General features: G+C 43.4%; 1 protein-coding gene across 2 annotated transcripts in view; it reads right to left on the reverse strand.

The window, feature by feature from the left end:
* Positions 1-6,865: 6,865 nt before the first annotated feature.
* Positions 6,866-26,632, reverse strand: part of Trip4 (thyroid hormone receptor interactor 4) — a 63,047-nt gene continuing 43,280 nt past the window's right edge. The window contains exons 12-13 of one of the 2 annotated variants that reach the window (XM_069995181.1): positions 16,159-16,261; positions 6,866-7,165 (exon numbers count right to left, since the gene is read on the reverse strand). In XM_069995181.1, coding sequence (XP_069851282.1) covers positions 7,098-7,165; positions 16,159-16,261 — 171 coding nt within the window. In that variant the 3' untranslated portion in view covers positions 6,866-7,097. The remainder of the gene's footprint in view (positions 7,166-16,158; positions 16,262-26,632) is intronic. The other variant, XM_069995182.1, reaches the window with a different exon arrangement.

Raw genomic sequence — 26,632 nt, forward strand, 5'->3', positions numbered from 1 at the left:
TCAGTTAACCACCAGAAAACCAGAAGTGGTGCTGTGGCTGAAATTGGTAGAGTACTATACTAGCTTTGAGCAAAAAGAGCTCAAGGGGGCTGGGAATGTGTCTTAGTGGTAGAGTGTTTGCCTGGGTTCGATTCCTCAGTACCACATACATAGAAAAAGCCAGAAGTGGCACTGTGGCTCAAGTGGTAAAGTACTAGCCTTGAGCAAAAGAAGCTCACGGACAGTGCCCAGGCACTGAGTTCAAGCCCCAGGACTGGTTAAAAAAAAACCCCAAAACACCACAACAACAAAAAAACAGGTACGAGCCGGGCGCCGGTGGCTCACGCCTGTAATCCTAGCTACTCAGGAGGCTGAGATCTGAGGATCGCGGTTCAAAGCCAGCCCGGGCAGGAGAGACCGTGAGACTCCTATCTCCAATAAACCACCAGAAAACCGGAAGTGGCGCTGTAGCTCAAGTGGTAGAGCGCTCGCCTTGAGCTGAAGAGCTGAGGGACAGTGTCCAGGCCCAGAGTTCAATCCCCACGACCGACCAAAAAAAAAAAAACAAAAAAAAAAAACAGGTACGAGGGCTGGGAATGTGTCTTAGTGATAGAATGCTTGTCTAACATGCATAAAGCCCTGGGTTCGATTCCTCAGTGCCACATAAACAGAAAAAGCTGGAAGTGGCGCTGTGGCTCAAGTGGTAGAGTACTAGCCTTGAGCTGAAGAGCTCAGGGACAGTGCCCAGGCCCAGAGTTCAAGCCTCATGACCAAAAAAAAAAAGATTAAAAAAAATCATTAGACTCCTATCTCCAATTAACTCCTAAAAATCTAGGAGGGGCTGGGAAGGTGGCTCAGTGGTAGAGTGCTTGCTTTGCATGCATGAGGCCCTTGGTTCGATTCCTCAGTACCACATAAGCAGAAAAAGCTGGAAGTGGCACTGTGGCTCAAGTGGTAGGGCACTAGCCTTGAGCTGAAGAGGTGAGGGACAGTGCCCAGGCCTAAAGTTCAGTCCCCACAACCAACCAAAAAAAAAAAAAAAAAAAAAAAAAATCCAGAAGAACTGTGGCTCAAGTGGTACAGCATTAGCTATAAGTGAATAGTCAAGGCCCAGAGTTCAAGACCTGGTATGGGCACAGACACACACACACAGAGGCCAAGACCTGGTATGGGCACAGGCACACACACACACACACACACACCCAGAGGCCAAGACCTGGTATGGGCACAGGCACACACACACACACACACACACACACATACACAGACACACACACACACACACTCCCAGAGGCCAGCCCAGGCATTGATGTGGTAACTCATCCTGTAGCTACTATGGAGGCTGAGATCTGAGGATCATAGTTCAAAGCCAGGCTAGGCAGGAAAGCCTGTGAACTATCTCCAATTAATCATCAAAAAGCCAAAAGTGGAGCTATGGCTCAAGTAGTAGAGCCTTCAGCAAAAAGCTCAAGGACAGCACCTAGATCCAAGTTCAAACCTTAGAACCAGCACCAAAATAAATAAAAATAGAAAAGAATATTATGATTCAAAAATTGTATGCACCTAGGTCCATGTGGTAGAATGCACTTACAATCCTAGCACCTAGGAGTAAGAAGCTAACATGTGTACTGGGAGTTCCATGGGTGAGCTTGGTCTACATGGGGAGACCCTATCTCAAAAAGAAAAAAAAAAGAAAAAAAGAAAATGAAATTATTGACTATATCCAAGCTTATTTATTTCCATTATCTATGGAGGCAATTGTACTACAACAGTACAACTGAATGGCTGTAACAGACTATGTATGCTTTGTAAAACCTACAATATTTGCTTTCTGGATTTTATGCAGTTTGCCAACCCCTGCTCCAAAATCTTTCTGTTCAACCTAGAAGTCACTAGTCAGATGGGACATTTAGAGCACTTCAGATATGGTTAATATGAAATTTAACTAACCATCATGTGCCCGGTGGCTACCACATTGGACAGTACACCTTTAGACTCAAGTCTTACTTTCTTCCTCAAGATTTCATTGCCTTTCTATGCAATACTGGACTTTCAGTAGCCTCTTCAAACTCCCTGCCATTTTCCTGATCCCGAGCTAGGGTATTTTTCCTAGGATATTTTTTTTTGTTGTTGTTGGTGGTGGTGGGGCCTGAACTCTGGTCCTGGGCACTATCCCTGAGCTCTTCAGCTCAAGGCTAGCGCTCTACCACTTGAGCCACAGTGCCACTTCCAGCATTTTTCTGCTTATATGGTATTGAGGAATCGAACCCAGGGCCTCATGCATGCAAGGCAAGCACTACCACTGAGCCACCTTCCCAGCCCCCTAAGATATTTTATAGGACTCTCTTATACCACAACTCAAATCTAACATCTGATTTGTTTTATCATATTTCATCCCACAAAATGGGTTTGTTTCTCAGACAAAATCTCTAATTGCCCTAGCTGGCCTCAATTCTCCATCCTGTCTGTACCTCCTGAATAAACTTGTTTTTGAGATAGGGTATTGCTAAATTTTGTCCAGGTTGGCCAGTCCTGGGACTTGAACTCAGGACCTGGGCACTGTCCTTGAGCTTCTTTTTTTTTTTTTTAAACTTTTTTTTTTTTTTTTTTTTTTTTTGTCGGTCATGGGGCTTGAACTCCGGGCCTGGGCACTGTCCCTCAGCTCTTCAGCTCAAGGCGAGCGCTCTACCACTTGAGCTACAGCGCCACTTTCCTGTCCTTGAGCTTCTTTTGCTCAAGGCTAGCACTCTACCATTGAACCATTTCTTCTCTCTGCCTCTTGAGTAACTAATTGGATATATGAGCCACCATACCTGACCTCAAAAGTGATCTTATTTTTTTTTCTTTTTGTGCTTGTCTTGAGGCTTGAACCTAGGGCCTGGCTGCTGTCCCTGGGCTCTACCACTTGAGCCACAGTTCCACTTCCAGCTTTCTTTCTTTCTTTTTTGTTATGAGGCCTGAACTCTGGGCTTGGGCGTTGTCCCTCACTCTTCAGTTCAAGGCTAGTGCTCTACCGCTTGAGCCACAGCGCCACTTCACGTTTTTTCTGCTATGTGGTGCTGAGGAATCGAACCCAGGGCCTCATGCCTGCAAGGCAAGCATTCTACCACTGAGACACTTTCCCAGTTCTTTTTTCTTTCCTCTTCTTCCTCCTCCTCTTCTTCTTCATCTTCTTCTCCTTCTTCTTCTTTTGTGGTTAATTGGGGATAAGAGTCTGCCTGGGCTGGCTTCAAAGTGTGGTCCTCAGATCTTAGCCTCCTGAGCAACTAGGATTACAGGCATGAGCCACCAGCATGGGCTCAAGAGTTAAGCCTTAAAGTATTTTTTCACATCTAAAAAAAGGGGGTGGGGTGGGGCTTCTGTAAACTTCTAGCTTAAAAGAAAAAGAGAGAACACCTAGTTCTCTTTCTGTAGATTAGGTATAGGAAACAAAAAGCAAGTAAACAAATAAAAACACCCAAATACCTTTATTCCAAATACCTCATTGCAAGGCTAAGGCCTCATAAACTCTTGACAAAGTCTCCAGTTTCATATTACCCTACTATAAGTTTATATAAAGGAGATTGAGTCCTGCCTGACAAACTGAGTCCTTAAGATACCATCAAAAAAATGGGCACAGATATTAAAGCTGCAACAGAAAACCAACTTTAAAGCATAAAACTTCCTCAGGCCAAACTGTCTCAGAGTTACAGGGTCAGAATGAAGTGCTTGTTGTACAACACTAACAGGCTATTCCTGAGCATGTTTGCTATTCAGCCTGCTAAGAATTTCCACTAGACTTTAAATTATGCTATTCATCACCGAGCAACTGAGGGCCATCTACCCGCAAGCTTCTCCCACACTTCCTCCCTGGTGTCTCAGCAAACAGAAGAGAGACCTTATACTACCACTACCATGTGAACTAAAGACAGGCAGGCTTTCACAGCCTGACCATGAAAAGGAGAAGTTTCCAAGCTGCCATTTATTCATGTGGCTCCAGCTGCATATTTTGGATGCTGAGGTGGGTGGGTTTTTGTAAACTTGCAAAGTTCTTGTAAACTTTCTTATCACAGCATACAAAATGGTTGCATAACCTGATCTGTTGTAGTTTCTCATGTTTTTCTTTAGGTGCACACACACACAACCTATCCAAGTGGAAAAATCAACCCAGACTCTGGTGAGCACATTGTCTTCAAATAAAGAGCAGAGAAAAAGAATGTTCCCCCTCCCTAAGCTTTTAACCTCCTGCGTTTTCAGTTTCATTGTGGCATTAAAAAGGCCAAACAAGTATGATTCACACCTGTAATCCTATAGCTACTCAGGAGGCTGAGATTTGAGAATTTCAGTAGGAAACCAGCTGGGGTAGGAAAGTATGACTCTCACCTCCAATTAACTAGCAAAAAGCCAAAAGTACAGCTGCAGCTTAAGTGGTAGAACACCAGCCTTGATCAAGAAAAGCCAAGGGACAACAGGCCCAGGCTGAGTTCTGGGGCTAGTAGTAGCAGTGGGGCATATGCATGTACACGTGTGTGCGCACGCACGCGCGCACACACACACACACACACACATACACAAATGGGGGGAGCAGCAGAGACTTCAAGGAGCTCCTGTTTGATATGCTGCACAGTGAACCCAATAAGCCTTCATTAATAGTAAGTAAGGTCTGTAAAAGGCTAGAAGTTACCTAAAGAAGTTCCATTAGCATCCTTTCCACTTTCCCTACACAGCCTTGACACAAAAAGAGAGAACACTGTATGCAACACCAGAATAGAATCTGCTGGATTTTCCCTGGGAATCCAGTGATCAGGAGCTACAAAACTAATGCTATGCAACAAGCAGGGTTCACAGTTGAGCGAACATCAATGTACAATGAGTGGAGGTATTTCAATGCAAATAAACACTGAATATGAAGGATTAAAGAAAGGGGAAATTAATCTTTTTCATAATACAGGACACTTTTTCTTCCTCTCCCTTGCTCTCTTTTTTTAAGTCATGCACACAACTCCTGGAAGGAGTCCAATTTCCCGTGTGGTGGAGTTGTTTTATAAAAAGCAGAACATACACACTTGAGACCATGAATTTCCTCAGGATGCTAGCAACCGAGATTTTGACAGCTCCTTAGAGCAGCCTCAAAAATAAGTGCTTTACTAAGTAGGGCTAGATAGACCAATGGAAATCTCCTTCCAAACCAACCTCTTGTTTTTCCAAAACCATAGCTAGTTGGGATTGGATGGCTAAAAAAGGTCTGATATCAGCTAGGTGCTGGTGGCTCATGCCTGTAATTCTAGCTACTCAGGAGGCTGAGATCTGAGGATCACAGTTCAAAGCCAGCAGGGTCAGGAAGGTCGGTGAGACTCTTATCTCCAATTAACCACTAGCAAACTGGAAATGGCACTGTGACTCGAGTGGTAGAGTGCTTGCTTGCCTTGAGCTGAAGAGCTCAGGAACAGTACCCAGGCCAAGAGTTCAAGCCCCACAACCACCACTACCACCACCACCAAGAGGTTTGGTTTCAGCCTTTGGGAGGTGTCTGGATGCATTGACTGAAGAGATTTTGTTTTCAGTTTGTTTCCTTTTTTCTTTTAACTTTTTTTCTTTTCTTTTTTTTTTGGTCATGGAGCTTGAACTCAGGCCTGGGTGCTGTTCCGGAGCTGTTCTGCTCAACACTAGTGTTATAACATTTTGAGCCATAGCTTCACTTCTGATTTTTAGGTGGTTAACTGGAGATAAAAATCTCACAGACCTTCCTGCTTAGGCTGGCTTTGAACTGCAATCTTCAGATTTCAGCCTCTTAAGTAACTAGGATTGCAGGCATGAGCCCCTGGCTCTCAGCCAGTTTGTTTCTAATTGTCCTATTCAGGTGATTCTTTTGAAATACTACTGAAATAAATAAGGTGGCTTCATGCTGTCTCATCAGGCAGGTAGTTCTACCTCTTCCCATCCTTCCTGGCTTCTCAAACTAAAGGACAAAGTAGAAGCCCTTCCAAGTTATCCTTTCCAAAACAATAATTTACCAGTATGGACTACTCAGCTTTTCACTTGAAAAGATGTTGGATCAGAGCAGAAAATCTGTTAAAATCCTTTTGTTACATCATAGGCTTTGTATTAAACACAGGGTTCCTCAATCATCCTAATATTTTTAGGACATTTACTTCTCTTTTTTTTTTTTTTGGCGGTCGTGGGGCTTGAACTCTGGGCCTGGGCACTGTCCCTCAGCTCTTCAGCTCAAGGCAAGCGCTCTACCACTTGAGCTACAGCACCACTTCCAGGACATTTACTTCTAAAATACAAAACAAAACAAAAAAACCTGCCTGGCACTGGTAATTCATGCTGTAATCCTAGCTACTCAGGAGGCTGAAATATGATGATTAAGGTTCAAAGCCAGTCTGGGCTTTGCACCAAAACAGCCAGGAGTCGTGATGTAGATCAAGTGGTAGAGTCATAAGCAAAAAGGTTCAGGGACAGTGCCCAGGCCCTGAGTTCAGGCCCTAGAACCAGCACAAAAGAAAACAAAAACAACTTTAAATCCAAAGAATATCTCAACAAACTGTTAACGTGGGCTGGGAATGTGGCTTAGTGGTAGAGTAATTACCTAGCATGCACGAAGCCCTGGGTTTGATTACTTTGTACCATATATACAGAAAAAGCCTGTGCCTCAAGTGGTAGAGCGAAAGAAGCTCAGGGACAGTGGGCAAGCCCTGAGTTCAAGTCCAAGGACTGGCAAAAAGAAAGAGAGAGAGAGAAACAGAGAGAGAGAGACAGAGACAGAGACAGAGACAGAGACAGAGAGAAAATGTTAACCTAAGATCATAATTTTCCTAACTTCATATACAAATCTTAGAGGAAAGTAATTTTCAACATGTTTCTTTCTCTTTTGATTACTACAATGAGAAAAATGTCAAAGACCTAGAATTTTAAAAGTGTTTTTATAAATAATGTATTCAAAGATTTTTGACCCACCACATAAAGAATCCTATTATTTAAGAAAAATAAACAAATTTTGGCAGTTTAAATTCTGAGACATTAAAGCCTGAGGGCCCAGCCTTTAGATTTCTTCTGCTTTTGCTTCCGAAGGACCAGTGGGTACCAATTTTAGTACATGGAATTCCACTGTGCTGTATAGTCTCTTTTCTCCAGGGTCAGACAGTTTTATTCTGCTTCATTAACCCCTTCTTTGCTCCTTGATGGATCTTGGAATCCAGTTTCCCTGTGAGGGAGAAAAAGAAGTCTCATTATTTATTTACTTATTTATTTTTCTATTTGCAATGCAAATCTTGCTTACTGTGTTCCTGTCACATTCAATTATCTTGCTTCAGAACTCAAGAAACTTCCAAACTTCAGAGTTAGTTTCATTTTGTAAGAATGAGGAAAAAAAAAATAGTGGAAACACTGTATAAAGAGAAAGATATGCAAGCACAAGCCTGAAGCGGGGAGGAGGGAAGGGCTGGTATACACAGGCACAAACTGAGTATTTGTCTAGAGAATCTAAGTTCCTACTTCTAATTTTATAGCTACCGTAAAAGAAGCATCTTATTTTTCAGGGTGTCTGATGCCCAGACAAAGTTTTTAAGAATACACAGTGTAATAAAGGGAAGCATTTCACACAGTGGGAAACTCATTCCACTGACCTGTTAACTGGCTGAGCATAGTGCATGACCCTCCTTCACAGTGGGAAAAGCAGTTCAACTCACCCCTTGGCTGCCACAGACTTTAATAGGGGGAGTGACCTGAAACAGTGGAGTAGAATCCACATGAATGCTTTGCTGACAAAGGGCCCCTATCAACAGCTAAGAAGGGTAAAGGTCATAGGCTCTGTGACTCCTCTAAGTGGTAAAAAAAAAAAAAAAAAAAAAAAAAATCAGGGCTAGGGGGGCTGGGAAGGTGGCTTAGTGGTAGAGTGCTTGCTTAGCATGCATGAAGCCATGGGTTCGATTCCTCAGTACCACATACACAGAAAATGCAGGAAGGGGCACTGTGGCTCAAGTGGTAGAGGGCTAGCCTTGAGCAAAAGAAGCTCAAGGAAGTACCTAGGCCAAGTTCAAGCCCCAGGATTGGCCCAAAAAAAAAAAATCAGTACTAGGGAGGTGGCTCAGTAATAGAGCTTTTCTCTGTAATGCCCTGGGGTTGGATCCTTAGCATCAAAAAAGGAAAACAAACAAACAAAACAACCTTAACACCACTGGTTATACAAATGAGAGGTGCTTTACTAACGTAGCCTTTGAACTCTTGCTTTTCATAGAAACCAGGATAGAATGTGGTACACTGGTAGCAGCATTTGCAATCATCGGTTTCATGAAGAATAGCATAAGAATTTCTATCTTGGCTGGCTTGAGAAAAGAGCTTGCAATGTTCTTCCTCCCACAAAAAGCCTCAACTGAGTCAATAGTAAAGCTGATGATGCTAAAACAGAAACAATTCCTTTCAGCTTTAGCACCGCAAAAATGAAGAGACTTGGGTATACCATAAAAGTAGTCAGGGGCTGGGAAGGTGGCTCAGGGGTAGAGTGCTTGCCTTGCATGCATGAGGCCCTGGGTTCGATTCCTCAGCACCATATAAGCAAAAAGAAAAAAAGCTGGGCCGGGCGCTGGTGGCTCACGCCTATAATCCTGGCTACTCAGGAGGCTGAGATCTGAGGATCGCGGTTCAAAGCCAGCCCGGGCAGGAAAGACCGTGAGACTCCTATCTCCAATAAACCACCAGAAAACCAGAAGTGGTGCTGTAGCTCAAGTGGTAGAGCACTCGCCTTGAGCTGAAGAGCTGAAGGACAGTGCCCAGGCCCAGAGTTCAAGCCCCACGGCCGACCAAAAAAAAAAAAAAAGAAAGAAAGCTGGAGGTGGTGCTGTGGCTCAAGTGGTAGAGTGCTAGCCTTGAGCTGAAGAGATCAGGGACAGCGCCCAGGATGAGTTTAGGCCCTGCGACCTGACCCAAAAAAACAAGAAAAAAAAAAAAAAAGAGCAGTCAGGTATGTTATGGGACTATATCTACATCCACTATATCTACTGCGGGGCAGTGGGCCACACGTGTTGCCATTTTTATTTGTTGAGCAATCAGGTATAACAGAGGATTGCAAATGACCCAAGTCAAAAGACCAAGTTTCTAATCCATCCCTTTCTGGTATTAACTAGCTAGATGAACTGGAGTAAGTGATACAACCTCACTGGATTTCAATGGTCTCCTTTGTCCCATTAGGGTAAAAATATATGTCCTAACTACTGCAGAAGGAGAATGGAGAAGAATAACCTTACCATAATAAGTTCCTTTTAAAAAATTTCTTTACTTTTTTTTCTTTTTTTCACTTGCTAGGCAGGTGCTTAGCTGCTGAACCAAACCTCCACCTCTTTTTCACACTGATTTTTTGTTTTTGTTGTTGTTGGTTTTGGGGCTTGAACTCTGGGCCTAGGCAATATCCCTCAGCTCTTCAGCTCAAGGCCAGCATTCTACCACTGGAGCCACAGCACCACTTCCGGTTTTCTGGTGGTTAATGGGAGATCAGAGTCTCATGGACTTTCTTGCCTGGGCTGGCTTTGAACCATGATCCTCAGATCTCAGCCTCCTGAATAGCTAAGATTACAGGTGTGAACCACCAGCCCCTGGCTCACAATGATTATTTTTGAGCTAGGGTCTTACTTCTGACTGCCATCCTCCTCTATTTTTCACAGACAGGTGTTCTATCATGCCCAATTTTTTCTGCTAAGATGGAGCCTCATGGACTTCTTTGTTTAAGCTGGCATGAAACCATGATCCTCTCATTCTAAGCTTCCCATACCTAAGATGATAGGCATATGCCAACAGCACTGAGCCTGGGTCTTACCAACGTTTTTGCTAAGAATGGCCTTGAACCATAACCTTCTTATTTTTAGCCTCCCAATTACAGGCATGAGCTATCAACATCCAGCCATCATTTTTTTTTGGGGGGGAGGTCCGGTCGGGGGGCCTTAACTCTGGGCCTGGGCACTGTCCCTCAGCTCTCCAGCTCAAGGCTAGCGCTCTAGCACTTGAGCCATAGCTCCACTTCCAGCTTTTTTCTTTTTGCTTATGTGGTGCTGGGGAATCGAACCCAGGGCCTCAGGCATACAAGGCAAGCACTCTACCACTGAGCCACCTTCCCAACCCCCAGCCATCTTCTTGTTTTCTTAAGTCTCCTTCCCTTATTCTCTCCACAGATACACCTGCATCTAGGTTTCCTCAGGATCCATTCCTAACTGATACCTTGAATGCTATCCACAACAATCACAGTGCTGTTGACTTTAATTTGGGCTTTAGAGCAGAGGGCATTCCCAGGGATTTAGTTCTTTCATTCCCTAGGCTGCCTGGCTGGAAATCTGAACATGTGCCAGCAACTTGGCAAAAGAACTCTATTACAAGGTAAGTTTTTCTTTGTATCTTGAACATTTCCATAGTGACTGTCAAATGGTAAGTGCTGGATAAATGCTTTCATCAAATGAATTAAACAAAGAAAGCAGACCTACAAATTTTAAATCCTTTCTATTATGGGGACTATACAGTAACCCAAACCAGCAGATATTAGATAAATACATTGTAAAAGGTGATAGTATTCAGAAGTACAAATAAGTATTATGTCTCATTCAGATTTTTAGGACAAGCTAGGACAGAATTTAGAATTCCATTCATGACTCCAGACGTCTAGCTCTCTGTATCGAATAAGTTGCTTCTATCACTCAGACAGCTACTTCTAGCCAAATAACCTTGAGGATGCTTCCTACTTACTCCTGTCCTCAAGTTTTTTTCCAATTCTAAGAGAAAGCTGGAAAGTCCTGAAAGCCCTTTCCATATCAATGATACTGTACACTAAAAATAAGATGCAAATTGGAATAATTTGTTCCTGAGGCAACCTGATAAAGTGCAAAGAACAGGAAATCTACAGCCAGAAAGACTTGAGCAAAACATAACTTCTGTTAAATTTGTTTACTCAACTATAAAATCAAAGGAGAAAAAAAAAAACTTTAAAAAAACCCTACTTGGACTGGGAAGGTGTCTGGCTTAGTGGTAGAGTGCTTGTCTAGCATGAAACCCTGGGTTTGATTCCTCAGTACCACATACACAGAAAAGGCCAGAAGTGGATCTGTGGCTCAAGTGGTAGAGTACTAGCCTTGAGCAAAAGAAGCTCAGGCCCAGAGTTCAAACCCCAAGAATGGCGCGCACACACACACACACACACACACACACACACACACACACACACACATTCTCTCTCTCTCTCTCTCTCTCTCTCTTTCTCTCTCTCTCTCTCTCTCTCTCTCTCTCTCTCTCTCTCTCTCTCTCTCTTGGCCAAGCACTAGTGGTTCATGTCTGTAATCCTAGCTGAAATCAGGGAATCAAGGTTTGAAGCCAGCCCAGGTAGCAAAGTCATGTGAGACTTATCTCTAACACCCTCCACTATACTTTAAATAATTTCTAGATTGCTTGAGATATTGAGTACACTATAAATAGGTGTCTATTGTATTGTTTAGAATGTCTGTACATCCTTAGTACAATCTCAAATATTTTCAATTCTTTGATAGTAAAATTCATGAATATGAAGGTCAAACATGCATATGAAAGAGCTGAAAAAAAAGTGCTTGTTGTGCTTCTTAGTTATAGTCTAATGTCACCAGTAATCCCAGACAAGTCTTTTTGTTATTGTTGTTGGTAGCATAGGGGTTGAACTCAGGGCCTCACACTTGCAAGGCAACTCTTCCACTTGAGTCATGCTCCCTTCATCATGTGTTGATTTTTCCCATCTTTTTTAAAGCCTTAGTATATTAGAATATTCCAAATCCAAATTTCAGAAAACTCCAGACTGATGGTAAAAAGCACCAAATGGGACAAGTTCAGATAAAATCAACCCATACAAATAAACAAGGAAGTTAAGAGTAGGCAGATTAATTTCTGGCTTCAATGATGACTTCACAAACTGAGAAACTAATAGGAGGAAAGAGAAGTAAGAGCAATAAGGAATTTCAGGCCATTCCTAGGGACTCAAAAGTTCTTCCATCCCCTCGGCTGTCTAAAAAATCCAGACATGTGCCAGGAATCTGTTGAATACTTTATAACCAAGGACTTTTTTGTATCCCCAACATCTATCAGAGTGACTGCCACCAGCAGTGGCTCTTACACAGACACAATCAGCAATGAAACAAGAGACCTTGGCTTCTTATGGAAAGAGGCAAACACAGTAACTACATCCAGATTGCTAAAACTTTTTTTTTTTTTTTTTTTTTTTTTTGGGTCCAATCGTGGGGCCTGAACTCTGGGCCTGGGCGCTGTCCCTCAGCTCTTCAGCTCAAGGCTAGCGCTCTACCACTTGAGCCACAGCGCCACTTCTGGCTTTTTCTGCTTATGTGGTGCTGAGGAATAGAACCCAGGGCCTCAGGCATGCAAGGCAAGCGCTCTACCACTGAGCCACCTTCCCAGCCCCAAGATTGCTAAAACTTTTAAGTTCTAGTTCAGCCTGGTTCTCTCAAGATTTGGGATGTGGGTAGTGAATTCAGTAATACATTACTAAAACTGAATACAATACATTCTCTTAGTGAAGAGTGAAAAGGATTGCTTTCTGTAATTCCCCAATAATTTTACATTTAGCACCTAAGGCTAAATGTGTTAAACCACATCCTCAATCATAGTGTCTAAAAGAATAACATCAAGTTAATGTGCAGCAGATAGGCAAGAAGTTACAAAAGGAAAAAGTATATGTCATTGATGCATCCATCTACATAACTTTGATTGAAATTTTCACATGTAAGCCAGGCACCCATGGCTCATGACTATAATCCTACTCAGGAGGATCTGAGAATCACAGTTCAAAGCCAGCATGGGCAGGAAAGTCCGTGAAACTCTTATCTCCAATAAACTACTCAGAAAAAGCCAGAAATGGTACTGTAGCTCAAATGACACAGAAGTAGTTAAAGCCCCCCTGCCAAAAAAAAAAAAAGGAAGAAATTTTCACATACTCCATATAAGGCATAAGGCCACATTTGCATGAGTTTATAAAAGATATAAAGTAGAAAAAAAATTCCCAGCTGAGGTATAGGTTAGTAGTAGACTACCTTCCTAGCAAGCAAAAGGTCCAGGTTCAAACTCCAGCACCATCAAAAAACAAACTACAGGTGGGTACATGTGGCTCATACCTGTAATTCTAGCTACTCGGGAGGCTGAGATCTGAGGATCTTTCTTCAAAGGAAGCCTGGGGCAGGAAAGCCCATAAGACTCTTCTCTCTAATTAACCATAGAAAAGCTGGAAGTAGAGTTGTGGCTCAAGTGATAGCGCACTAGCCTAGAGTGAAAGAGCTAAGGGACTGTTTCCAGGCCCCAAGTTCAAGCTACAACACTGGCAACAACAACAACAACAAAAAGCACTACCTATTGTTTCCTACCAATACTTCACTTTCTCTAGCCCAGCTTTAATGATAAGAGACAAGATAGGGAGAAAGATGTTATTAAACCTTTATCTTAAGAACATTATTCCCCTCAATCCCTGTTAAGCCTTAGCAGAAAAATGAAGGCCACATATGTGATAAAGGTCGGTATTTGGGTAAAGAAAGAACTAAAATAAAACATTTTGGGGAAATATCTTAACTTTGTTTACCCAGAACATTTTCTCATACAAGCTTAGGAAGCAGATAAGAACCAAGATACAGGAAGAAGCAGAGAAAAGGGGACTCGAAAAAAGATCCAGCCATAGTGGTTTGAGAGCAAATACTGAGTATCTTTTTTCCTCCTACCACCAGAGCTTCCAGCAGTGCCTAGAGCAAGGTAAGAATGAAGGAATAGAATGCCCCAAGCAAAACCAAAGATGAGTAACATTTGAGGACTGGGAAGGTAGTTTAGTGGTAGATTGCTTGCCTAGCATGCATGAAGCCCTGCATTCAATTCCTCAGTACCACATACACAGAAAAGGCTGGTAATGGTGCTATGGTTCAAGTGGTAGAGTGCTAACCTTAAGCAAAAGAAGCTCAGGGAAGTACCGAGGCTCTGAGTTCAAGCCCTAGGCCTGGCCAAAAAAAAAAAAAGAGTAACATTTGAAATCACATATAGTAGGGGACATCCTCAGGGCTATCAACTAAATGAAAACCAGAAGTGGTACTGTGAATCAAAGTGTTTCAAGCCCCACAGGAGGAAGAGGGGGAAGGGGAGGGGGAGGAGGAGAGGGGGAGGGGGAGGGGGAAGGGGAGGAGGATGAAAGAAGAAGGAGGAGAAGAAGAAGAAGAACAACAACAACAACAACAGGAGGAGGAGGAGGAGGAGGAGGCAGCAGCCGAGGCGGCAGCAGCAGCAGATGGCAGCATCAGAGTTCTGTGTTGAGGACTCAAGACCTGTAATCCTACCTATTAAGGGCTAAAAAGAGACTGAGATCTGAGGATCATAGTTCAAAGCTAGCCCAGGCAGGAAAGCCCATAGACTCACTTCCTATTAACCACCAAAAAAGGCAGAAATGGAGTTGTGGTTCAAGGGGTAAAGTGCTAACCTTGAGCATAAAAAGCTCAGGGACAGAGAACCTAGGCCAAATTCAAGCCCCAGGAGTTGCATGCATGCAAACACATACACAAAAAAGGTAACCATCAGTATCATCTGACCCAGGAATCTGTGTTTTAATCTTGGTAGATTTTTTTTTTTTTTTTTTTTGGGTCCGGTTGTGGGGCTTGAACTCTGGGCCTGGGCACTGTCCCTCAGCTCTTCAGCTCAAGGCTAGCACTCTACCACTTGCGCCACAGCGCCACTTCCGGCTTTTTTCTTATGTGGTGCTGAGGAATCGAACCCAGGGCCTTGAGCATGCAAGGCAAGTGCTCTACCACTGAGCCACCTTCCCAGCCCAATCTTGGTAGATTTTGCTCCCATTTGAGAAGTACTTTTCTTGAGAACAGACTTAATAAATGGCTAGTCCTTCCTAAACATACAGGGTGAGGCTGAGCTGTGCACAGGGGAGATAATGTGTAACCCAGAATCATCCAATTCATACAATGGGAAAGCAGTAACATGAAAGCATAAACCAGGGGCTGGGAAGGTAGCTCAATGGTAGAGTGCTTGCCTTGCATGCATGAGGCCATGGGTTCGATTCCTCAGCACCACGTAAGTAGAAAAAGCCGCAAGTAGTGCTGTGGCTCAAGTGATAGAGCGTTAGCCTTGAGCTAAAGAGCTGAGGGACAGCGCCCAGGCCCAGGGTTCAGGCCCCACAAATGACAAAAGAAAAAAGAAGAAAAAAAAAAGCATAAACCAGTATATGATAAAAGCAAATGGAAGCCAGGAATGGTGGCTCATTCCTATAATCCTCGCTACTCAGAATCTGAGGATTGCAATTCAAAGCCAGCCAAGGCAGAAAGTTCACAAGGCTTTTTATCTCCAATTAACCACCAAAAAGCCAGAAGTGGGGCAGTGGCTAAAGTGGTAGAGCACCAGCCTTGAGTGAAAAAGCCAAAGGATAGTCCTCAGACCCTCCGTTCAAGCCCCAGAACCATACACACACACAAAAGTTGTTTTAATCATCTTGGGTTGAATACTGAAGAACAATGTATAGATGACACTATTGCTCTTGGCACAGGCTTACCACTTCCACTGTATGGTGGAATAAGCCATATATGTCCTTTTGACTGACAAGTAGTATTTTTTTTCTTTTTTTTTTTTGCCAGTCCTTGGCCTGGGCACTGTCCCTGAACTTCTCTGTGCTCAAAACTAGCACTCTACCACTTGAGCCACAGTGCCACTTCCAGCTTTTTCTGTTTATGTGGTACCAGAGAATCGAACCCAGGGCTTCATGCATGCTAGGCAAGCACTTTACCACTAAGTCACATTCACAGCCCACAAGTAACATTTTATATTATTGTTTTGAGACAGGGTCTCACTTTGTAGCCCAGGTTGACTTAACTTGAAATATTCCTGCTTCAGCCTTCCAGGTGCTGGGATTACAGGTGTGCACCTCCATGCCCTCCTAAGTAACAAATAACTATTTTAATGCCATAGGATCTTAAATGGAAGTTTAGAGTGAGTCACTGTCATGCCAATAACTACAAATCAAGATTTACTTGGGAAAGGCTACACTCCACTTACTGTGCCATTAAAGTTATTGATAAATGTAACTGTATTATTCCTCTAACAGTAGAGAGTCATAGAACAGAGCACAAAGCCTTTTTTATTTTTTTTTAAACAAAGTAAGGCAAGATGAAAGACAAGAAGAGAAAATTACACCATCAAAGACTGCCAACTTACAGATTTTTGGATTTCCTTTGATAGGAAACTTCACGACCATTTCCTGGGGATTTTTGCAGATGAAAACAAATGGAGAATCAGATTCTTGACTCATATCTGGAAACTACAAAATATAAAAATAAAAACTTCAGGCTAGTTGGGACAAATTCTGAATTTTAAAGAGCTCAAAGGATGTCCCAGATTTCACTTTAACATTAGGCTTGAGAGTATATTCCACTTCCCAAATAAGGAGAATTATGCTTAACAAAGCAAGAAGAAACCACCTTTCCACAGACTTTAATCCAGTAGTATGTAGCTCATTGTCTGCCTTTTCTGGGTTTCCATAGTGGGAACTGTGTCATAAAGATGCCTGGTACCCTCCCAGGAGAGTCAGAACTGACCTTCCTTTTCAAACAGGCAACTGGGAATTGGGAGATTCAAAGGTCTTCAGGAACATTTGGCATGCTCTAGGTTCAAGTGAACCTAGAGGAAGACTTAAAAAAAAGGAAAGCTTTTGTGGAAATTCTGCCAGAAAACAGTACAAACATCCCTGCTCTCCAAGGGAAGGTGATTCATTCTGAGAGGTATAGACATGCAAAAGCTGTTCTGCTGGATGAATTCCAGACCTACTTAGGGTGAAAGGTAACTAGTAGAGCAATTCTGAAAACTATTTACAAGTCTCCTTTGGATCTCTTATCACAAAACAAATTTCCCTTAGTACTTACGACTTTTATTCCTTCTGTGAAACAGATATGGAACTTAAGGTAAGGCTGTGAAGGCTGGGCAGTTACAATCTAAGAAAATTGGCTGGCAGAAGATGTTCCCCAGTAATGCTGAAACAATCCAAAGTTTTAATATTTCTTATCTTGGGATGTCTCTCATTTTTTGACAAATATGACTGATAGGCATCTGAATCAGACCTAACTGCCAGAGAAATTTGCCTCCTAGTAACTACTATCTAAGGTATGAAATTACTTTCCATTCTTACTCATCTGTTAAGAGCTAAGGGTCTAAAGTGAAAATAGAGGTTTCAATCAAGAAAACAAATTTCTCAGTAAAAATATAAATAGGCTTTGTAGGAAGGATGCAGAAAGAAAGCAATCAATAGATGAGGTTAATCTGGCTAAATTATAATATATGTAGCATGTGTGAATTACCATGGGAAAACACATGCTAGTAACACATGCTAGACATGAGGGAGAGAAGAAAGTAAAACAGGCTATGTTTGGAGGCAGGTTTTGGTGGGAGGGGGAAGATGAATGGAGAGAATGAAGAGGGTGAATGTGGTTCAAGTACTTTATTTGTATGTATGAAAATAGAACAATGGAACGTGCTGAAATTGTTTTAAGAAGGGGAGAGAGGCGTAAGGGAGAGAGAGAGAGAGAGGTGAGTGTGATCTGGTGGTACACACTGTATTTATTTATTAAAGTGTCACATACATACTTACACTTTCCCCTTGTAGAACCATTATATGCTTAAAAAGGAAAAAAAAAAAAAAAAAAAAAAGCTCTGGGCTGGGAATGTGGCTTAGTAGTAGAATGCTTACCTGGCATGTATGAAGCCCTGGGTGCAATTGCTTAGTACCACATAAACAGAAAAAGCCAGAAGTGGCACTGTGGCTCAAGTGGTAGAGCGCTAGCCTTAAGCACAGAGAGGCTCAGGGACAGAGCCCAGGCCCTGAGTTCAAGCTCCAGGTCTAGCAAAAAAAAAAAAAAAAAGTCTCTTAGCTGGGTACTGGTGGCTCATGCTTGTAATCTTAGCTCTTCAGTAGGCTGAGATCTCAGAACAGCAGGTCGAAGCCAGGCCAAGCAGGATAGTATTGATAATATAATCTCTATTTAACTACCCACTGTAATTAATTAGAAGTGTGATTGTGGTTTAAATGGTAAAGGGCTAGCATTGAGTATATAAAAAGCTCAGGGACAGCATCCAGACCCTGAGTTCAAGCTCTGAGACAAGCAAATACACACACACACAAATCTCTCAAAATATAGTGAAACTGGGGCTGAGAATGTGGCTTAGTGGTAGAGTGCTTGCCTAGCATGCATGAAGCCCTGCATTCAATTCCTCAGTACCACATACACAGAAAAGGCTGGAAGCAGTGCTGTGACTCAAGTGGTAGAGTGCTAGCCTTGAGCAAAAGAAGCTCAGGGATGGTGCCCAGGCCCTGGGTTCAAGCCCTGAGACTGGCAAAAAAAAAAAAAAGTAAAACTTCTTTACCAACAACTTTAAGTTGCTTAGTAATGCTGGAGGAAAACAGAAGTGTGTGTGTGTGTGTGTGTGTGTGTGTATGTGTGTGTGTGTGTCCGTGTCCTAAGGTTTGAACTCTAGGCCTAAGTGCTGGTCCTGACCTTTTTTTGTTTTTTGGCTTAAGGCACTCTACCATTTGAGCCACAGCTCCACTTCTGCCATTTTGGTAGTTAATTGGAAAAAGAATCTCACACTTTCCTGGCCAGGCTGGCTTCAAACTGTGATCCTCAGATCTCAGCCTCCTAGAGAAGCTAGGATCATAGATGTGAGCCACAAGTGACCAGCTCAGACAAGATTTTGGGCTAGGTATGGAATTACTTTGATTTTTTTTTTGGGGGGGTCCGGTTGTGGGGCCTGAACTCTGCCTGGGCGCTGTCCCTCAGCTCTTCAGCTCAAGGCTAGTGGTCTACCACTTGAGCCACAGCACCACTTCCGGCTTTTTGCTTTTTGCTTATGTGGTGCTGAGGAATCAAACCCAGGGCCTCAGGCATGCAAGGAAAGCGCTCTACCACTGAGCCACCTTCCCAGCCCCACTTTTTTTTTTTTTTAAAGCTTAATATTAAGTAACAGGCACAGTACTACCACAGATAATTTCAAAACATTCATAGTTAAAAAAAAAAAAAAAAGGGCCGGGCGCTGGTGGCTCACGCCTGTAATCCTAGCTACTCAGGAGGCTGAGATCTGAGGATCACGGTTCAAAGCCAGCCCAGGCAGGAGAGACCGTGAGACTCCTATCTCCAATAAAACCACCAGAAAACCGGAAGTGGCGCTGTAGCTCAAGTGGTAGAGCGCTCGCCTTGAGCTGAAGAGCTAAGGGACAACTCCCAGGCCCAGAGTTCAAGCCCCACGACCGACAAAAAAAAAAAAAAAAAAAAAAAAAGGGTAAGCTGGGCACCAGTCCCAGGAGCTGGTGGTTCATACCCATAATCCTAACACTCAGGAGGCTAAGATCTGAGGATCATGCTTCAAAATCAGCCCCAGCAGGAAAGTCTGTGAGACTTTTTTATTTTTGGTTGTGGGGTTTGAACTCTGTCTGGTCTGGGTCTCTGCTCCTGAGCTCTTTAGCTTAACGTTAGTGTTCTACCATTTGAACTACAGCACCACTTCTGGTTTTCTGGTGGTTTATTGGAGAAAAGAGTCTCAAGGACTTTCCTGCCTGGGCTGGCTTTGAACTGTGATTCTCAGATGTTAGCCTCCTAAGTAGCGTGTGTGTGTGTGTGTGTGTGTGTGTGTGTGTGTGTGTGTGTGTGTGTCTGTGTGTGTCTGTGTGTGTGTGTGTGTGTGTGTGTACTGTGATTCTCAGTGTGTGTGTGTGTACTGTGATTCTCAGATGTTAGCCTCCTAAGTGTGTGTGTGTGTGTGTGTGTGTGTGTTGCCTGTCATGAGGCCTGAACTCAGGGCCTGGGCACTGTCTGAGCTTCTTTTGCTCAAAGCTAGTTGCTCTACCTCGTGAGGGTCTTAGCTCCAATTAATCACCAGAAAACCGGAAGTGGTGCTGTGGCTCAAGTGGTAGAGCACTTGTCTTGAGCTGAAGAGCTCTGAGACAGTGCCCAGGCCCAGAGTTCCAGCCCTATGACCCCCCAACCCCCCCAAAAAAAGCGATAGAAAGGTAAACCCTTTCATTTCCATATTCACTGACCAGGCAGAACAGAAAAAGAAAAGCCCTAATATTACTGCTAATATTATTATTAAAAAGAAGCACATTTTGCACAAGATCCTTGCTGAAGTATGGTGGCACAAGTAAGACCAGAGGTTAATGCAGGGTTGTTTTTTTTTTTTTTCTCCTTTTTTAAGAAGGGTCTCCCTATTCAGGCCAGTCTGGCAATCCTCCTGACCCAGACTCCTGAGCAGGCATGCACCACCATGCCCAGCCCCATAGAGATCTTTAAACCTACTTCAACAGAAGCCAAAGGAGCAGAAATTGAAATTACTATCTTTTCAGTTCTCCTGTTTTCCTTCTCATGCTTTAGAGAGTATCAAGGTGGAGGACAGTGCTATTAGACTTTATAGCTCTGTTTTTCCCAAACTACAAACCATCTCAGCCATTCTTTCCCCTTTCTTCAACTTCGATAAATCTCTCTCTATTGGATCGATCCCATTAACAATCTGTAATGTCTGCCCTAAAGCAAAAAAACCTCTCCAGATCCTACATCTTCCTCCAGCTAACCACCCCATTTCTCAACTTTTTTTTTTTTTGGGCAGTTGTGGGGCCTGAACTCTGGGCCTGGGCACTGTCCCTCAGCTCTTCAGCTCAAGGCTAGGGCTCTACCACTTGAGCCACAGTGCCTTTTCTGGCCTTTTCTGCTTATGTGGTGCTGAGGAATCGAACCCAGGGCCTCATGCACACAAGGCAAGCACTCTACCACTGAGTGACCTTCCCAGTCCCTCAACTTTCTTTTCTTTTTTTGTCGGTTGTGAGGCTTGAACTCTGGACTTGGGCACTCTCCTTCAGCTCTTTAGCTCAAGGCAAGTGCTCTACACTTAAGCCACAGTGCCACTTCCAGTTTTCTAATGGTTTATTGGAGATAAGAGTCTGACAGACTTTCCTGCCCAGGCTGGCTTTGAACCATGATCCTCAGATCTCAGCCTCCTGAGTAGTTAGGATTACAAGGGTTGAGCCACAAGCTCCCTGCAATAGGTGTTTGTTTTTGTTTTCTTTGTTGGTCAAGGGGCTTGAACTCTGGGCCAGGGCATTGTCCCTCAGCTCTTCATCTCAAGGCAAGCGCTCTAACACTTGAGCCATGGCACCACTTCCCCTTCAACTTTATTTTACAATAGAATTCATCAGAAAATTATCTGTCTACCGTCTTCAACTCTATTTCTTTTTTCCTTTAATTCATGACAGTCCTATTCCTTCACCAAAATTCTTCTTGTAAGGTTACTGCTGATCTCCATGGTGATAAATTTTATGGTCCATTCTCAGTTGTTGTTTTTGTTGTTATTGTTAGTGGTGGTGGTGCAGCTTGAACTCAAGGCCCAGATGCTGTTCTTGAGCTTTTTCACTCAAGGCTAGCACTCTAGCATGTTTTTTGCTCAAGGCTAACATTTGGACCCATAGGTCCCCTTCCGGTTTTCTGGTGGTTAATTGGAGATAAGAGTTTCACAGACTTCTGCCTGGCTTTGAACCCCATTCCACAAATCTCAGCCTCCTGAGTAGCTAAGATTACAGGCATGAGCCACCGGTGCCTGGATCTCAGTTGTTTTAGTTGTTCAACCTGTAAAACTTGATGTTGGGAGACCAAACCTCTGTATTGCACATGCTAGTAAGGGCTCTACCGCTGATCCACATCCTCTACCTGACAGAATTATAGCGTATCTCTTTTTTTCTTTTCTCTCTCCTTCCTTCTTTCTTTCCCTTTCCTTTCCTTTCCCTCCTCCTCCCTCCCCCCTTCCTTCCTTCTTTCCCTTCCTTCCTTCCTTTCTTCCTTCCTTCCTTTCCTTCTTTTCTCTCTCTTTCTCTTTCTTTACTCCCCCCCCCCACTCTTTCTTTCTTTTCTGTGTGTCCATCTTGGGACCTGAAATCAAGGCCTGGGCGCTATGCTTTAGCTTTCTTGTTCAAGGATACTGTTCTACCACTTGAACCAGAGCTCCACTTCCAGCTTTTTTGGTGACTAACTGGAGGAGGTAAGTGTCTCACTGACTTTCCTGCTCAGGCTGGCTTCAAACCATAATTCTCAGATTTCAGCCTCCTGCATAGCTAGGAGCTAAGGCGTAAGCCACCAGTACTGGCTTGCCTCTCTCTCTCTTTGACCTCCAGAATATCATTCCTCTTCCTGGTTTTGTTACTATGCTGGTTGTTCCATATCTCTGTGGCAGGGGTCAGGACTTCAATCTCTTCTTTTTCTACATTTACAACTCCTTCAGCCTCAAAGTGAAAAATAACTATCTGTAGCCTGGTGCAAGTGACTCATGTCTATAATCCTAGCCACTCAGAAAGCTGAGATCTAAGGATCATGGCTCAAAGCCAGCCCAAGCAATTAAGTCCCTAGGATTCTTTTTTTTTGCCAGTCATGGGGCCTGAACTCTGGGCCTGGGCACTTGTCCCTCAGCTCTTCAGCTCAAGGCTAGCGGTCTACCACTTGAGCCACAGTGCCACTTCTGGCTTTGTCTGCTTATGTGGTGCTGAGAAATAGAACCCAGGGCCTCATGCATGCAAGGTAAGCCCTCTACCACTGAGCTACCTTTTCAGCCCAAGTCCCTAGGATTCTTTTTTTTTTTTTTTTTTTTGGGTCCGGTCGTGGGGCCTGAACTCTGGGCCTGGGCGCTGTCCCTCAGCTCTTCAGCTCAAGGCTAGCGCTCTACCACTTGAGCCACAGCGCCACTTCCGGCTTTTATCTTTTTGCTTATGTGGTGCTGAGGAATCGAACCCAGGGCCTTGAGCATGCAAGGCAAGCGCTCTACCGCTGAGCCACCTTCCCAGCCCTCCCTAGGATTCTTATCTCTAATTAGGCACCAAAACAGACAGAAGTAGAACTGTGGTTCTAGTAGTAGAGTACCAGCTTTGAGCAAAAGAGCTCAAGCCTGAGCCCCAAGTTCATATAGCTAGGAAAAAGCTAGAAGTGGAGGCATGGCTTTAGCTTTGAGTAAAAAACTGAGACTAAGAGTCACTTAGTTCAAATCCCAGTACACACACAAAATAAAAGCAGAAAACAAAACAAAACAAGCTGGGCACTGATGGCTCACACCTGTAATCCTGGCTACTCAGGAGGCTGAGATCTGAAGATTGCAGTTCAAAGCCAGCCTGGGCAGGAAAGTCCATGAGACTCTTATCTCCAATAAACCACCAGAAAACCGGAAGTGGTGCTGTAGCTCCAGTGGTAGAGCGCTAGTCTTGAGCTGAAGAGCTGAGGGACAGCGCTGAGGCCCAGAGTTCAGGCCCCATGACTGGCCAAAAAAAAAAAAAAAAAAAAAAAAGCCAACTTGGTCAGAAAAGTCTGTGAGACTCTTCAATAATCTACTCAGAAAAAGCTGGAAGCGGCACTGTGACTCAAATGGTAGAGCACTAGCCTTGAGCACAAAGAGGCCCAGGGACCAGGGCCCAGTGTCCATTTCCCTGCTCACAGAGAGCTAATCCCAAGGGCACAATACCTACATGCCATACCCATACATGTGTTAAACAGCTACTGGCAGGGCTGAGTTCTGTGACCCTGCTTCATTTCAGTTGTGGCTCATGTGACTTCAGAGGTAAGGAAAGGAGATATCTGAGGCTTCTCCTCCAATCCCAAACCTAAACATCCATATACAGCAGCATCTAAAATAAATGATTTCTGAGTTCAAGCCCCAGGACTGGGGAGAGGAGGGAAAACAAAACAAAACATTAAGATCAGTGTTCCCAGTTGAATTTAAAATCCAGGTTCTTTGGAAGACTCATTTTCCCAGTACTATCAATGACCTTTAGGGGCTACAAGAAACCAAGGTGAGGAACAAAGTAAAAAAGGCCTGTGTACTGGGAGCAGCCATTAGTTCACCTTATCAACTATACTAAGTCAAGTCAGCTTGGCAGAACCTCAGTTCCTCCACAGCGGCCTAGCCACCTAGGAGCACATTCCACACTAACAAGTCAGGAGTGTAACAAAGAAACCTTTGTTTTGAGAGTCCAAAGACAGAAATACCGCTGACCCAGAAAGAGTAAAGTAAGAATAGGTTGGTGAAGAATGTGGATAAGATCTGATGCCACAGCAGTTTAAGGAAGATAGTAGGCTAATGATACTGATATGGCATAATAAATGATCATGGATGTGTTAGGGAATAACGATTCTAAAATCAAGTAAACATCCAAATTTAGTTAATTAAAAAAAAAAAAGACTCACTTAGTTTGTTGGTGTTCATAAAGCTGTCTATCACCTGCTTTCTAGCCTGAGGAGCTGGGCCTATCCTTCTTTCATGCCTCATAAGTTTCATAGCTGTCTAACATAACAGGTAATTAACTACTAAACAGCCATTTTCTTCTCCACCCAAGGGAAATTGTTCACCAGTCATCTAGAAAACATTTCTTTTGCCATTTTCATAAGAGAAGAAGAAAAGGTTAGTATTTTTCGGCAGCCATTACTAAGTTTTAGAGCCAATCAGGCAGTTTTGCCCAAATCTGAAAGCCTCTACTTAGTTCTTGCACTAAAATGATCAATAATGCCAAACTATGTCACTCTTCACAACAAATCCCCAGATGACCTATATATCTTCTATCTTCCTTCTTCAGAAGGAAGACTAACAGCTAAAGCAAACAGTTAAAAAATAACTCACAGGTGAAGAATGTGTACACGCCGCAGGTTTTCTTGGCTTGAATTTTAGGGAACTAGATAGGACAAGCAATCAGGCTCAGGAATCTAGTTAGCTGAAAACTGACTCCAAGATCAAGGTGATAATACTCAGAATGAGAAGGAAGTGAGTGTGACAAAGACGGAGGCCACAAACACAACAGATCCAAAGAGGCACTTCCTGAAAGCAGCTGTGTTCTCAGATAAATGGCTCTCCTTTACACTTTTCTTCAAAGCAACTCAAGGTATTCACAGGATAACTATACTGGAAGATAAAAGTATTCTATTCTTGTAGCAGGATAGTATACTAATCATGATACTCTGAATGCATGGACTAGATGACTTCTATATCTGACCATAGCTGAATAAAGCTGTCAGCTACCCCAAAGTTAGATAGCTGAACTTTCATATGCCAGTACCTAACTGGTGCCAGATGCCCAGTATCAAGGAGGAGACAGGAGAGAGGATACTGGGATAATGGGAGAGAAAGGGAGAAAGAGAACAAGAAGAAGAGAGCAAGAAAGAGAGGATGAGCAAGCACGGGAGAGAGAGACAGACGGAGACAGAGAGAAGCAGACTGCCTCTGAAGATTTGAAGGAAAGAAAATTTACTTCTCACTGGATGGGATCCCAAAAGACTTTCTTAAAAGATGGCATTGAATTAACCTTGGAAAAATACTAATAAATAGTATAATTTTTTATGTGCTATCATGTGCCATGGTGATTATATATGTTATTTTTTTAACTTTACAACAAATCTAAGCAAGATATGATTACTCTCTTGTAGAGATGTGCCAGCCAATGAGCAAAAGTATCAGATAACAAATTCAAATCCCAGTCTCCCACCAAAATGAAACAAACTGAGAGTTAAAATAACTTCTGGCCAGGTGCCAATAGCTCCCTCTTGTAATCCTTGCTACCCAGGAGGCTGAGATCTGAGGATCGAGGTTCAAAGCCAGCCCCGGTAAGAAAGTCTGTGAGACTTTTTTTTTTTTTTGTCGGTCGTGGGGCTTGAACTCTGGGCCTGGGCACTGTCCCTCAGCTCTTCAGCTCAAGGCGAGCGCTCTACCACTTGAGCTACAGCGCCACTTCCGCTTTTCTGGTGGTTTATTGGAGATAGGAGTCTCACGGTCTTTCCTGCCCGGGCTGGCTTTGAACCGCGATCCTCAGATCTCAGCCTCCTGAGTAGCTAGGATTACAGGCGTGAGCCACCAGCGCCCGGCTCTCTGTGAGACTTTTATCTCCAATTAACCACCAGAAAACTGAAAGTGGCATTGTGGCTCAAGTGGTACAGCGCTAGCCTTGAGCTAAAGAGCTGAGGGACAGTGCCCAAGCCCAGAGTTCAAGCCCCACGAATGACAAAATAATTTGTGTAATGTTGGTCAATAAATAGTAAAATTAGGATTTTGCACTTCAAGTGGCCTTCCTTAGGTAGCAAGAAAGCATAATCCAAGGAGAGTATACAATGTAATTAAAGGCATTGTTGGTAATGTGGGGCCTGTGTGGATGACGGTAGCAAGCCAGCTTATTGAAGGAAGTGAGTGAAGGAGAAGCAGGGAGTATGAATGGAGAGGTAGGTGTGGTCAGATGATAGATGACTTTGAATGATAGGCTACAAAGGTCACATCTATTTTTGGTGGTGATGGTGGCGGGTTGGAGAGTGGGGGGCTGTAGAATGGGGAGGAGAGCCTTGAAGGTTTTTATGAGGCAATAACTGATAAAGAGCCTTGCCAGAGGAAAACTCATTGCCAGTAAGGTGAAAGATGGATTGAAGTGCAGAGATTCTGAAGATATCTTTTAGGATGATGCCAGTGGAATTAGACAAGAGAGAAATGTTTAATGTAGGTAGAAGCAATCAATTTATCTTTTAACTTAAAGTAAACAAGGGATTTCAGGAAGAGGTCTCCTTGAGCTGGAAAAATCTGCTGTGGCCTTGCAGTCTGCTTGCACTCTGTTCAACCCAGTTCGTTTATCATCCAGTCTACTGCACCA

Source organism: Dipodomys merriami, unplaced genomic scaffold (genome assembly GCF_024711535.1).
Source record: "Dipodomys merriami isolate MVZ:Mamm:240054 unplaced genomic scaffold, mDipMer1.0.p SCAF_48, whole genome shotgun sequence".
Classification (NCBI taxonomy): Eukaryota; Metazoa; Chordata; class Mammalia; order Rodentia; family Heteromyidae; genus Dipodomys; species Dipodomys merriami.